The 15,476-nt window shown below is 36.4% G+C and overlaps 1 protein-coding gene across 1 annotated transcript in view; it reads left to right on the forward strand.

Moving 5' to 3' along the window:
• RAD23B (RAD23 nucleotide excision repair protein B) overlaps window positions 1-15,330 on the forward strand; it is a 47,449-nt gene extending 32,119 nt beyond the window's left edge. Inside the window, exons 6-10 of the mRNA XM_025912150.2 lie at window positions 914-1,041; window positions 4,882-5,014; window positions 6,754-6,881; window positions 7,553-7,723; window positions 12,844-15,330. Of these exons, the coding sequence (XP_025767935.1) occupies window positions 914-1,041; window positions 4,882-5,014; window positions 6,754-6,881; window positions 7,553-7,723; window positions 12,844-12,957 (674 nt within the window). The 3' untranslated portion in view covers window positions 12,958-15,330. The remainder of the gene's footprint in view (window positions 1-913; window positions 1,042-4,881; window positions 5,015-6,753; window positions 6,882-7,552; window positions 7,724-12,843) is intronic.
• The last annotated feature ends 146 nt before the right edge of the window (window positions 15,331-15,476 follow it).

Consider the following 15,476-nt stretch of genomic DNA (forward strand, 5'->3'; position numbering starts at 1 on the left):
CCTGAAATAGCAGTGCTTGGTTCATTGCCCCAGCTCTGTATGGTATGAGAAAGTCTAACTTTCTGATTTCTAACCTCCTTTTTCCCTCTGCTTTGATAATAAAAGGTGTCAAGGGAAAACTGAACTTGTTATAGCCGAATCGATTGCTTGAAATGTCCCTCCTACTTGTTTTAGAAATTAGTTCATCTGTCTCTTCTAGGTTGCCTTCCCTGACCTGCTGATTCTGTCCCATATTTGTGCTACATTTGTGCCTGATATTTTTATTGTACTTACAAGTTACCACAAACTTCCTGGTATGAAACAACACAGATTTATTATTATGGTACAGTAGATTAGAAGTCTAACATGGTACTCTCTGGTCTAAAATCAAGGGGCTAAATCACTGGGCTACTATCAGAGCTGCATTCCTTTCTGGATACTCTAGGGGAGAATTTGTTCTGTGTCTTTTCCAGGCTTCTGGAGGCTACCCACATTCCTTGGCTTATAGCCCCTTCCTCTTTCATCAAAGACAATAGCATAGCATTTGTGACCTTGCTTCTTTTCTCTTGTCTTTATATCTGTTTCTCTGACCCTCTCCTCTGTTTTCCTTCACTTTTAAGGACTCTTGTGATTACATTGGACCCACCCAGATAATCCGGGATAATTTCCCCATCTTGAGAGTCAGTTGATAAACAACCTTAATTCTGCTTTACCTTGTAAACCTAAGGTATTACAGATTTCCATGGATTCTCAGGGGCCATTATTCTACCTGCCACATATGTGTAGTTTGTGCTGTTGTGCCTCTTTGTATTCCTAGCCCTGCAGTGCCTGAAACACTGTATACACATGAAGCCCCAAGAAATATGTGGAAAATGTGTACTTATTAAATGTTTCCTTTCTTTCCTCTCCCCCCATCCCACATACCTTTTCTTAGTGACAGGTCAGTCTTATGAGAATATGGTAACCGAGATCATGTCAATGGGATATGAGCGAGAGCAAGTAATTGCAGCCCTGAGAGCCAGTTTCAACAACCCTGACAGAGCAGTGGAGTATCTTTTAATGGTGAGAAATATTTCACTTCATTCTACTTTAAAACTGAAAGCTCACAGATCTTAAAGGAACAATAACAGTTCTCAGAAAAATGATAATATATGCTAATAATTTATATAATGCGTTTTTATTAGTGTGTTAACGCTTTGTGTTGAAAAGATGTAGTCTCTTTTAAAGATTTTGATGTGATTTTTAGTTAGGAAACAACGTGACTAAATGAGTTGTAAAATTAGCTATCCACTTGGAGCAGTACCTTGTAGCCTATTCATGTCATAATGACAGCTTGTGTGTTTGGAGAGTGGAGACAGATTTTTTTAAATCTGATCTTCCATTTTTAGTAGCTTTTTGACAGCCAGCATACTTACTCCTGGGTATACTGTTTAAGGCAAAAATATCAAAGTGGAAGCCCATGCCCATTTGTATTTGTCTTGTCCTATGTACATTTTTGTAATTCATTGGCCATCTTTTAAAAATTGAGAGATTTCACTTATAAATTCAGATAGCTGGTTTGTCTGGACAACTTGGATCCAGATTTTTGCAAGGGTTTAGATCATAGACTCTTTAATTTACTATATTCCCATCCATTCCCTGTTACCTGACATAGCATTGTACATTTAATTTAATTTATAATGTTATATTATTTGCCTGGTTCCATTTGCATTTGAATTGTCCGCTTGTTTATAGTCCGTGGTAGTCAAGGGGATTTTGAATAAGTTCTTGTCTTTTACTAGCATAAAATTTTGAGAAATAGATTGTTGTGGACATGGTATTTATGACAGTGAATGTCTGTTATTTACAGATATGGCATGGGCTAAAATAATCGCATAGAATTTTGGAGCAACATTTAATTAGCTTTTTAAAAATCTGGGACGCCTGGGTGGCTCAGTCGATTAAGCGGCTAAATCTTCATTTCAGCTCAGGTCATGATCTCACGGTTTGTAACTTCAAGCCCCACATTGGGCTCTGCGCTCACAGCGCGGAGCCTGCTTTGGATCCTCTGTCTCCCTCTCTCTGCCCCTCCCCAATTCTCTCTCCCTCTCTTTCTCTCTCTCTCCCTCCCCCTCTCTCTCTCAGAAATAAAAAAATGAAAAAAAATTTAAAAATCTTAACATTTTATTCCATAATTGTCTTCGGTGTTTTACAGTATTATCAAGTTCTGAATTGCCCTAAATATCATCTTAGAAATCCAGAATCCTAACTCTTGTGGGGAATATAGTTCACAGTTTAACCCATTCATTTGTTTCCAGGTTGTACTTTTGTTAGAAACTCCTTTTCAGATAATAGTTTCAGGAGAGTCAAAGTCAAGAGTGAGTAACTGTGCTGCCTCCACCAGTTATTTGCCTACTCATTTGTATGTGAGATTCACAAAACCTTTTATCATTTCCTCTTCTGAATTCTCTTTTCCATTGTCCTCTTGATGAGAGTCTTTAAAATGATGGTAGTCCATTTATCAGTTTGTAATTTAGGAATCATTTTGGATTGGTAACTATTGTGAGTTTGTTTGTGGTACCCTTCCCCCCCCCCCCCCAAGAAAACAAACCCTATATTCTATTAAAGTATTACCTTTCCTTTTATGGAGTGACTTAAATGTATACCTGTGTGGAATTCTGCATTAGTTTAATGGAAGCAGGTATTTTAATCTAATAGATCTGAAGTTTTAAGGTATAAAAAATAGATCACTGTTTTCAAAGTTACTACTTTTTAGCATCCAATGCAAATAAATAGATACAAGTTCATGAAACACTTTATTTTCATTTTAATATTCATTTACTTTTGAGAGAGAGAGAGTGCAAGGGCGGTGGGGGGGGGAGTCAGAGAGAGAGAGAGAGAGAGAGGGAGAGAGAATCCCAAGTAGGCTCCACTCTCAGCACAGAGCCCGATGCGGGGCTTCCATCCCACAGACCATGAGATCATGACCTGAGCTGGAATCAAGAGTTGGATGCTGAACTGACTGAGCCACCTGGGCGCCCCATTTCATGAAATAAGTGTTTTTGCTATATTTAGTGTTCAATTCATAGACTGAAAAGAAAAAGGCCACCTTTAACTGTCACTAATTTTTGAGACTTCTATAGCAGTGATTAACTTTTTAGTTTAACAAACCTGTTTGAGATTTTGATGGAGGCTTTGGATCCTCAATCTGCATATAATCTGTCAGCACTTACGGATTTGAATTGGTGGAATGTCCGAAATGTTTGTTTCTAATAGCTGGAGGGACAGCTAACTCGGGCAGCCATTACCTGTAATGCTATTCATTAACCTTGTTTTTTCATATGTTTATGATCTTGGCTTCTGATTTTTATTGGGAAATGGAAGAATTTACCATTACCATCTCTTACCCAAATGTTATATTTCCTTCTTCATTCTTCTTTCACAATCTGTGTGGATTTCATAAAGACTTTTAGTATGTTGTTATGAAAAGTCTTGTAAATCATGCATCAGAATAGTGTTCCAAAGTCTCAGTGCAGTTTTAAGTTACAACTTCAGAAGACAAATGGTACAAACTTAGAATAAGCATCACTTAAATACTGAAATATTTAAGGTTCTTTGGTAACTACTTCTGTGAATTTTGAATAATCCATTTTAGTTTTTTCTATGTGATACTTTCCGGATGACACTTTCTTAGAACCATGGATCAATAGAGGAGATCCTCCTTCCTCGGCCACTATTGGCCACCTGCCCTGTCTCCATTAGGCTTTTATTCCAGGGTTCATTTCAGAGCTGCACGTGTGCATCAAAACCTGTTTCTTTGGATGATTTTAAAGCTAGGTTTACAAATATAAACCTTTTTGTCACTGAGCTGGTGAACGTTTCTATGAAGTTTAAAAATTAACTAGGGGAATGTATAGCATTAAAACCAGATGTGTCCAATTTTAATAAAATTTGTATTGATATTTTAAGTTTTTTAATAGTTGGCCTTATAAAACTGTACATTATTACTTAATATGCAAGTTTTGGATCTTTGGTGTTAGGTGTAACCTATGTTGCTATATGTAAACATCATTTTATGACTTCAGTTTTAAATTACAAATCTCCACAACTTAGTAAAATAGCTATTAAGTACAAGTAGCTATTTAAATTTAATAAAATTGGAAGTATATTAAAAAGTTAGTTTCTTTAGTAATCTTAGCCACATTTCAAGTTCTCAGAAGTTACACGCGATTAATGAGTATCTTTTTAAGTTTATATATTTTGAGGGAGAGCATGCCGCATGGGCATGAGTGTGGGAAAGGTAGAGAGGCAGAGAGAGAATTCCAAGCAGGCTTTGTACTGTCCATGCAGAGCCTGACATGGAGCTTTATCTCATGAACTGTGAGATTATGACCTGAGCTAAAATCAAGAGTTGGGGGCTTAACTGAGCCATCCAGGTGCCCTGTGATTAATGAGTATTTTATCGGACAGCACAGAGAACATTTTCATCATTATGGAAAGTTCTGTTGGACAGTGCTGCCTTATAGCAGTATGGGTTCTTCTACACCACACTCAGGTCATTTCTAATCTAACTCGGACATATACAGCTTCCAGATCAGTCTTAATCCTTTACTTTTATTTCTGTTTTTGTTTATTTGTTGAGAGGGAGAGAGGCAAAGGGAGAGAGGGAGAAAATCCCGATGCGGGGCCTCAATCTCACAACTATGAGATGACAACCTGTGCTGACATCAAGAGTCGGTCGCTAGACCAACTGAGCCAGCCAGGTGCTTCATCCCTATATTTTTAATTGACGCAGGCACCTGTTTGATGCTTTGAACAATTAGACAAGCACATTAAATAGATGAATAAATCTTTGACTTTGTGTAATATTTAACTAACTTTGAATGTGACAGGATATTTTAAAGCTGGGAAATTGTATTATAGGGGATCCCGGGAGATAGAGAAAGTCAGGCTGTGGTCGACACCCCTCCAGCGGTTAGTACCGGGGCTCCTCAGTCTTCAGTGGCTGCCGCTGCAGCAACTACGACAGCATCGACCACAACAGCAAGTCCTGGAGGTAAAGTGGGGTGTTTGGATGGGGAGGAAACAGTCCTGAATTTTTAGTGTAAAATGAATCTGAAATACCTTTGAGGTGAGGTTCTTTCCTGGAGCATTTGGATAACTCTTCAAACAAGTTCTCTATCCATATATGTTAGAGAAGGGCCCAAAACAAGTTCTTCCAAGTAGATATTTAATACGTTCTTGCTGAAACATTAGCGCTCTAATTTTGGCAAAGGGTACATCCTGTTTAGCCTATGCCACGAAGAGATGCTTCCCAGTTTGCATTTCGTGTTACATTCTGAAGCCATTCAGAATGTTTGCTCACCTTGTCTCTTTTCTCTCCCTATAAATGTCATAAAGTGTGTATAATTTCAAAGCCAGTAAGATCTTAGTGGTTATTATACAACCAAAGAAATAAAACACTGGGAGGTTGGAAGACTTCTATCTAAAGGTGAAACCCAAGCTTGAATTCAACTCTCTTTACTGGCCAGAACCCACCCTTCAATTGCCAAAGGCATGACTACAGAGGAAAGCCTGGAGCCTGTGGTGGACCCAAGAGTTACTTCATTCTCTTTCATTCCTCATTCTGTATACAGTACTGATGAAGTAATTTAAACTGTTAATTTTGAAGTGGCCCTGCTTAGATGCTTCATAGAGCTTTTGGCTCTACATAGGACATTAAGCTCTGGTTGACAAAAAGCCCTGAATGCTTTGTATGCAGTCTCCCAGAGGACAGGCGTTTCATTTCTGCAGAGTTGGCCTAAGAATGGAAAGAAGAGGCCCCAGCTTTGGTTCAGATTTGGGCTGCTGTCCCAATTAGCAGCGCTTACTGGGTTAACTTAACTTTGAGTCTCATTTTCTTCATCTGTGCAACCAGTGTCAACACAAAGAAGAATGAGCATGTTATGTGGCCATTTTAATTTGAATGATTCTTCTTGAATAATTTAGGAAATAACATCTAAAAAATTTTCCGTAATTCATCGCTAATCTCAAAAACATATGCAGTTTTTGGTCTCTTGTAGTATAATCAGACAACCACCACTACCCCAAAAAAGTTACAGTTCTGTATTTTATTTGGTATCCTTAATATTTATTATTGCCATGGGATTTAGGACTAAAGAGTTCTAGATGTATTAGTTAGTACTAGGTTGTCTTACAGCTTATTTATCTCAAGCTTTTGTAGATTGTAAATGTTTGAAGTTCAATGGTAATAACCAAAGTCATCTTTCTAATTGTAATTTAAGTTTACTGATCTGCATATCTGAACTCTTAACTTCTAAGTATCAAATTGTCTTTCATTTACTTGGTTTAGAATTTCCCAGGAATTCAAACTCAGATTGTTTTTTTTTTTCCTTGAGGGTTTACGTTGTATTATAAAGTATGCGGCTTTTTTGGTTTTGTTAGTCCTAGGTATGTATTTTTCTTAGGAACAATTTTAATATTTTTTATTTTGATAGAGTACATGCAAGTCATAAATTCTCATTATTTGATAATATCGAGTGCTCAGGACAATTGTAGGAAAACTTTGTTCTTTCAGTTTTCCATACTCTATCTATGCTAATAGGAGTAATTTCTGTAGTATGAGACTTGGAAGTTGGTGCCGTTGAAAGATTTTTTGACATTATTTACTTCCTTTTGAACACATCTGAGAACTCATCATATTTACTTGTCAGTGTTTGCTGTCTAAAATTATGATTGAAATCAGCTCTTTGTGTGTAATTGCTACTTCGATTTAAAAATGTTTGTGTATTTTAGGACATCCTCTTGAATTTTTACGGAATCAGCCTCAGTTTCAACAGATGAGACAAATTATTCAACAGAATCCTTCCCTGCTTCCAGCATTGCTACAACAGATAGGTCGAGAAAACCCTCAATTACTGCAGGTAACTGTTGAATCAATTTCAAAAGTGGGTTTACAGAGTATATCATTTTTTAAAAGTCCATGAGAACTCCCTTCCCCTCCACATGCTCTAGAAACTGTTTTTTTGAGGTGCCCTCAATAGAATATGCTATAGATCAGATACACTAACAAAAGAGTCCAGGAGGGTGGAGGTTGGGTTAATTTAAGTTGGTCAAATAATAAGTTTGGAACCACTTTATTAAAGAATCTGAGAAGCTCTGTAGCAAAGAAACTGTTCATGAATCTTTTTTCCCAAACTTAGTGAAGCACTGCGTCTTAGAAACACACCCATGAGCTTACGAATGCCCAAGTCATGAAGTATTTGGGCTTTATACAGCATTGTACTGCGTGCTAGTGTGGAAGATATGTGAGTTCTGTTTCTTTTTATAGACCCCCCCCCCCCCCCAAGCAATTTTTTAAAATTGATTTGGGGGCCAGGAGACGTTTATGAAAGAGAATTTGAATTCTCTTAATTCCCTAATTTCTTTAATACAAGAAGTCACATCCTTCCAAGGATTACATAATCCAGAATCATTCTAAAATATGGCAGTTGTAAAGTTCTAGCTCTCTCTTTTACTTGTATTTAGAATTCTTGGTTTCCTGAAGATACTTCTATCATTGTCTTGTTTTTTTCTGTCCTTCATATCACCACAGCAAATTAGCCAACATCAGGAGCATTTTATTCAGATGTTAAATGAACCAGTCCAGGAAGCCGGCGGGCAAGGAGGAGGGGGCGGAGGTGGCAGTGGAGGGATTGCCGAAGCTGGAAGTGGTCACATGAACTACATTCAAGTGACGCCTCAGGAAAAAGAAGCTATAGAAAGGGTGAGTCGAAGTAAAACTGAAAGTTGAGTTCCTCAGTCACACTAGCTGCATTTCAAATGCTCGGTGGTCACGTGGAGCTAGTGGCCGCTGCATTGGATTGCACAGGTGTAGATTATTTCTGCCGCTAGAGGTTGTTCTATTGGACAGAGCCAGATAGAGCATTGTCCTAAGGATTGCAGCAGAGACCGTCTATTTTCGTCCCTGCTCTCATATCTTGTCCTTTGTGAGCCAAGGGACTAGCACTGAATACTGCTTTAGCTTTCTAAAATCGTTATAAATATATTTAAAAATTAAAGATTTCCTTTAGGTGTTAGCATTCATGAAGAAAATGATCTTAAAGTGTATGCTTAATGCACGATTATCCATTTTTTTATATTCTAGATTTTACTTCACAACTGCCCTTAAAATGTACAATAGATATGTATATGAATTATGTATAAAAAAACATGTATATTTAACATCAGCGCCTGATACTGTTTTTCTGTTTCCATCCTTACTGGTCATCCAGTTCATATTGAGGCACTGCAATAACTTAGTTTATGCGATACTATAAGTCATTCATTTTTCTCTGGGCTCCATGGTTAACATTTGTAAATAGGGACACAGTACTTGCCCTGCCTTATTTTACAAAGTGTTTTGAGATGGAAGTCTGATAAAGTGCATTTTAACTTAATACTTAGAAAAATCATCTGGGAGATAATTTGCCCGTATTTATGATAAAAACATACCAAGTGCTCAAGGTTTATAATTACATGTTTCTTAAAAGGTACTTTATATATATCATGCTAGTATTTTCCTCCCTCAAATAACATAAGTGAGTGAATGACACTTGCCTCAATTGTTCTATAGCAAATTTTGTTTTGTTTTAATAGTTAGGGTTAGTTACCAATTCTTGATTTCTGTTTTGGAGAAGAAATTTTTTCTTGTGTTGCTTGTGCTTTTGGTGTCATACTAAGAGAAGTTGCCTAATCCAAGGTCAAAAGATTTACTCCTATCTTGTTTCTGAAGAGTTGTACAGCTCTTATTGTATTTAGGTCTGATTTATTTTGTGTTCCTTTTTGTTTATAGAGTGAGGTGTAGGAGTCTGGTTTCTTTTTTTTTTTTTCCTTTGGCATGTGGATATCCAGTTGCCTCTGCACCATTTACTAAAAAATTCCACTCTCCTCCATTAAATTGTCTTGGCATCCTTGTTGAAAATCAACTGGCCATCATTGTGAGGGTTTACTGGGCTTTCGTTTATGTTCCATTGATTTATGTGTTTCTTCTTATGCCAGTACCTCACAGTCTTGATTACTGTGACTTTTTGTAGTAAGTTTTGAAATCTCTGATTTTCTTCTTTCTCAAGATTGTTTTGGCTCTTTTGGATCCCTTGCATTCTGTATGAATTTTAGGATCAGCTTGTCTGATTTCTATAAGAAAAGTGAAAAAAAATTAAAAAAAAACAGGCTGGGGGTTTGATACTGTTTTTTCTGCAGATCAGTTTGGAGAGTATTGCCATCTTAGCAATACTAAGTCTCACCAAGCCTTGAATGTGAGATGCCTTTCTGTTTATTAGATTTTCTTTCTTTTTTTTTTTTTTTTTTTAATTTTTTTTTCAACGTTTATTTTTTATTTTTGGGACAGAGAGAGACAGAGCATGAACGGGGGAGGGGCAGAGAGAGAGGGAGACACAGAATCGGAAACAGGCTCCAGGCTCTGAGCCATCAGCCCAGAGCCTGACGCGGGGCTCGAACTCCCGGACCGCGAGATCGTGACCTGGCTGAAGTCGGACGCTTAACCGACTGCGCCACCCAGGCGCCCCTCTGTTTATTAGATTTTCTATAATTTCAGAAATATTCTTTGGTCTTGAGCTTGTATTTCTTTTGTTAAATTTATTCCTATTTTTATTCTTTTTGCTGCTGTTTTTATAAATGGAATCGTTTTCTTGATTTCATTTTTGGATTGTTCATTGCTAGCTATATAGAAATACAGCTTAATTTTGTGTATTGATTTTATATCTTACAACCTTCCTGAACTCACTTATTGTGTTTCTTAAGATTCCTGTTTGCAGAATATCATTTGCACATAGGCATAGTTTTACTTCTTTTCCAGTATGGATACTCTTTATTTCTTTTTCTTTCTTACTGTGTGTGTGTGTGTGTGTGTGTGTGTGTGTGTGTGTGTGTGTGTGTGTATGCATGCGTGTGTCTGAATGCCCTATCTACAGACTCCTGTGTATTGTTGAATAGAGGTGGTGAGAGCCAACATCTTTGTCTTGTTCCTGATCTTAGCAACCTGATCTTAGGAGAAGGCAGTCATTCTTTCACCATTAAGTATGATGTTAGCTAAGGGTTTTATTAGATTCCTTTTCTATTGGGTTGAGTAAGTTCCTTTCTATTCTAGTTAATATTGAGTGTTTTTATCACAAAAGGATTTTGTCAGATGGTTTTTATGTGTTTATGGAGATGATCATATGTAATTTTGTTTCTTTTCTATTAGTATGCTTTAATATATTGATTTTTGTATGTTGGACCAACCTTGCATTCTTAGGATAACTCCCACTGGTCATAGTGTATAATCTTTTTTATATTTTGGTCTGATAGTGTTTTGTTGAAGATTTCCGATAAGGAACATTGGTCTGTAGTTTTCTGTGTGTGTGATGATTTTGTCTGGTTGAGTGTCAGAGTAATACTGGCCTTAGAGAATGAGTTAAGAAGTGTTCCCTTTTTCTGTTGGTTGGAAGAGTTAACAATTGGCGTTAATTCATTTGGTGGTTGGTAGAATTTACCAGTAAAATTATCTGGGCCTTGCTTTTCTTTTTGGGAAATTTTGTAATTACTAATTTAATCTCTTTATTTGTTATAGGGCTATTCAGATTTTCTGTTTCTTGAGTCAGTTTTGGTGGTTTTGTCTTTCTAGGAATTGTGTGTTTCATCAAGAGTTATCTAATTTGTTGGCATAGAATTGTTCACAGCATTTTCCTTTGGTAGTTTTATTTCTATAAAAAGTAGTAGTGTTCCCACATCCCTGATTTTTATAGTAATTTGAATCCTCAGATTTCTTGTTTTCCCTGTTAGTTTAGCTAAAACATTTGTCAGTGTTGTTAATCTGAAGAAAAAAAGAGCCAACCTCTGGTTTTATTGATTCTATTTTTCTAGTCTTTATTTACTTTCTCTCTGATCTTCATTATTTTTCTCCTTCTGCTTGCTTTGGATTTAATTTTCTCTTCCTCTTTTCCAGTTTCTTAAGGTAGATCCTTAGGTTATCTATTTAAGATCTTTCTGAATATAGGTAGCTACAGCTATAAACTTCCCTCTAGGCACTGCTACAGCAGCATCCCGTAAGTTCTAGTGTGTTTGGTGGTGTTTTCATTCATTAGAGTATTTTCTAACTTTCTTTGTGGTTCCTTCTCTCATCTATTGGTGAAGGATTAGGTTAATTTCTACATATTTTGAACTTCCTAAATTTCTTTCTGTTACTGATTTCAGTATTCATGCTATTGTGGTCAGAGAATGTACTGTGAACAATTTTAATCTTCTAAAATTTTTTGAGGCTAGTTTTATGGCCTAACATGGTCTTCATGGAGGATGTTTGATATATACTTAAAAAGGACATGCAATCTTCTGTTGTTAAATATTCCATAAATGTCTGTTAGGTCTGTTTGGTTTATGATGTTGTTCACATCTCTGTTTCCTTGTCAGTCTTCTGCCTTGCCCGGTTGTTGTGTCCAGCACTGAACATGATGATACCGACATTTCCAGCTATTCTTGAATCATTTCTCCCTACAGTTCTGTCAGTTTTGTTTCCTGTATCTTGGGGCTCTGTTATTACATGTATTTATAACCAAAGCCTTCCTATAGTTTAGCATCCTATAATGTCTTTGTTTTTAGTAACAATTTTCTGTGTTAATGTATTTTGTCTGATATTAATAGAATCGCTCCAGCTCTCTTTTTGTAACTGTTTGCATGGTGTATATCTTTTCCCATCCTTTTACTTTCAGCATATTTGTGTCTTTGAATCTATAGTGTGTGTCTTGTAGAAGCACATAGTTGGATCGTGCCCTATCTACCTTTTACTTCAGCTAGCCCAGCTTTAATCTGGACAAGAACTAGGTAACAATTATTTTTGAGTTATTTCTTCTCCTTTCATGGATGAGTAGTTAATCGTGCTGAATTGAGACTTCTCTTTTTTTTTTTTTAATTTTTTTTAAACATTTATTCATTTTTGAGAGACAGAGCATGAGCGGGGGAGGGGCAGAGATAGAGGGAGACAGAATCTGAAGCAGGCTCCAGGCTCCGAGCTGTCAGCACAGAGCCTGGCGCAGGGCTCGAACCCACAAACCGTGAGATTGTGACCTGAGCCGAAGTTGGACGCTTAATTGACTGAGCCACCCAGGCGCCCCTTTCTTTTTTTTTTAAAGGTCATTTCTTGATATAGTCTAACACAAGGTGATTTAGACGGTTGAGGAGAGGGTTCATAAAAAATATTTGACAAATATATAGTCTCTAGTGAATTAGATAATTATTAAGTCACAAGTGATTTTTAATAGACTAGGAAAACAAAATTAAGTGGCTGGTGTCACCATTTAAAATGCTGTAAAATTTAAGCAGATGTAAACAGGACACGATATGTCTTGATCTCAAAATATATCATGTGATATTTGTTATATTGATCACCCATTTCTTTTAGTATGAAGTGTTTGATATGGCAAGGAGCTTGAGAGTGATAGTTGAAGTGATGATGAAGGACATGACCTTCTTTACAAATAATGAAGTAGTTAAACTCCTGTCCAGTTGCTTTCATCTATATCTTTACCTCTTACGTATTCAAAGCTGATTTACAAATTTCTGTAGGATCATTTATTTTTAAGTAATCACAGCAACTAATTTTGAATATTAATGCCAATGAGTGTTAGCAGAGTATCTAATAGCTTTAACTAGGAAGAGAGAATTTTGTAGGTGGTTGAGCAAGGGTCTAGATTCCATCTAGCTGCTTGGGTTGAACGGTGAATCCACACTTAGATAGGTAGGCATTCATGTAACATTTTCAAGAGCTTTTTCGTGTCTTTCATGTTTTCGGGTCATGATCTGTCAGTACTGCTGTGCTGGAACCCACAGTGTGTTTTCTTTCTTTTCTTCCAGTTAAAGGCACTAGGATTTCCTGAAGGACTTGTCATACAAGCATATTTTGCTTGTGAGAAGAATGAGAACTTGGCTGCCAATTTTCTTCTACAGCAAAACTTTGATGAAGATTGAAAGGGACTTTTTTTTATCTCACACTTCACACCAGTGCATTACACTAACTTTGTTCACTGGATTGTCTGGGATGACTTGGGCTCATATCCACAATACTTGGTATAAGGTAGTAGATTGTTGGGGGTGGGGAGGGAGGGATCTAGGATACAGGGCAGGGATACATACAGTGCATGTCTGCTTCAAGTAGCAGATGCCGCAAATCCACACAGTGTGTAAAATATTATACAACCAAAAATCAGCTTTTGCAGGTCTTTATTTCTTCTATAAAACAGTAGGTAACTTTTCCTAGGTTTCACTCTTTTTAGTGTACTAGATCCAGAAATTTAGTGTAATGCCCTGCTTTGTATTTCTTTGACTTAACATTGGTTTCAGAAAGAATCTTTGCTACCTAGAATTTACAGTCTCTATTTCATGGCAACACTGGATAATGGCTTTGTGAAATTGAAAAAATTTTGGAGCAATTGTAAACAGAAATGCCAAATTATTGATGGTTTTTGTTGCTGCTTCAAATACGTATTGAATTAATGTGTAAGAAAGCCCATTCTTTCATGTTAAATACTTGGGGTTGGGGAGGGGAGAAGGGGAACCTTTTCTTAAAATGAAAATAATTACTGCTATTTTAAAATTTCTTGATCATCAAATGTGAGACCCTTCTAACATGATTTGAGAAGCTGTACAAGTATAGGCAGAGTTATTTTCCTGTTTACATTTTTTTTTTTTTTTTGGTTTGTTTTGGGAAAAAATTGGTAGGTGTCTAATTACTGTTTACTTCATTGTTATATTGCAGTAAAAGTTTTAAAACCACCATTGCATGTTTGCTTTTGATGTATCCCTTTGTGAAATTAGCACTTTGGGGCCAATGGAGAAATGCAGCATTCGTTTCCCTCTCTTCCCCTTCCCTCTGCAGAAATGTGTTTGTCAATAAGTCGTGAGTTCAAATTGCTGCCTTTTTTTTAAAACCCACAAGATGCTGATTCAGTTCAAAATTAGCTAATGTTTCAAAGCTGGGTTTCTGATATTTATAAGTGTTTTTCCTTATTAGATAAGAATATATGACCATTAAAGTCATTAGGATTATATTACTTTCAAAAAAGAAGGTGGACAAAAGTATAAATCCAGCATCTCTTATTGCGTTGGAAAGACTGGCATAATCTTTTGGAAGGGTTGGGAGATGCAGCTGGAAAAGTACTTTGGAAAATACACAATCAAAAATATGGCATATTAAAAGAAAATCTTAATAGCAGTGTTGGCTTTTATTTGGACTTTTTTCAGCTCTGTTTTTTATTAGACTCTCCTTCATTGGCATATTATTGGATCATAAAGAGGGGGAAAATATCTCCTTGTTTAGTTTTTCAAATCTTTTCTTCTGAATATAAACAAGACTGTTTAAAGAAATAATTTTTTCCCCCTACCATCTGATACTGAGTAAAGAAAATGAATTTGCACAGATGTCTCCCTGCATAATCTCTTGCAATAATCCTTAGCAAGGTTTGGAGGTGACTTTGAAGCTTTTACGTCATGCACTCGTACCTGTCTCTTATGAAAATAAATGAAGCCATGACTTCTCCCCACAATGTTATCATGTAGTTTAATCTTCATGCTTATACCTTAAATACAGCAGACCTTTGGACTTTGTATTGCCTGTATGTTTTATAATGGATCATGCAAAATGTCTCAGGAGAATAAAATGAGGATTTGTAAATATGTTCATCTTTCAAGGCAGAGCATTGAGTTGGGAAGAGGGTGGCATTTCTGGTCGGAGGATGGAATATTTTCATTTATTTTATGCCATTTTATCTGCTACCTAATTGCTCAGCATAGCGAAAACTGGAAAAAAGAAAAGCAAAAACAAACCAAAACCCCAGCAGCAGACTCTTCTTTTCTTTGGAAAGTGACAGCAGAAGTTGGTGGCACGGAGTTTTTGTCCTTGGACAACAAAACCACAAATAGTGGGATTAATAATTACAAGAAGACAGTTTCAGGCCAAGTTTTGACCATTCTTTACAGTACCTTGTTTTATCTGCTTAAAGAATTAGCCAAGATGCTGTGAAAGAAATAGGCTTTTTGTGACCTTTTGCTGTTACCTTTAATTTACAGTTCTGGTAAATCTTTTAATGTAAGTGGCTCTTTGACTTTGGAATTTTTTTGCATTTGAGGTATTCTGTCATCTATTTCTTGAAATATTTTTATTGTTTAGTTTCTCTATGGAAATGTGAGGAAGCTTAAATTTATATTTGTTAAATTCTTATTGCCATCCTCTAGTCAAATATGTCTTTTGCATTGTTTAAAAATACTGAAGTGTTCCACCATATAAATTTTTCCTGTACCATGGCTAGGATTCTAGAGAATTAATTATAAAATATTTTCAATACATTCACCATTGCATTTCTCATTTTTTAAAATAATTTTGCCATATAGAATCTTAGATTGAAAGTTGTCAATGCCCCTGTCACTGTTTTCTTCAGTAATTGGTGAACATGTAGGGGGGCCAGGTCCTAGTTTAATTTTCTTGGGTCTCC

This window comes from Puma concolor, chromosome D4, assembly GCF_028749965.1.
Source record: "Puma concolor isolate L17-30 chromosome D4, mPumCon1.1.hap2, whole genome shotgun sequence".
Lineage (NCBI taxonomy): Eukaryota > Metazoa > Chordata > Mammalia > Carnivora > Felidae > Puma > Puma concolor.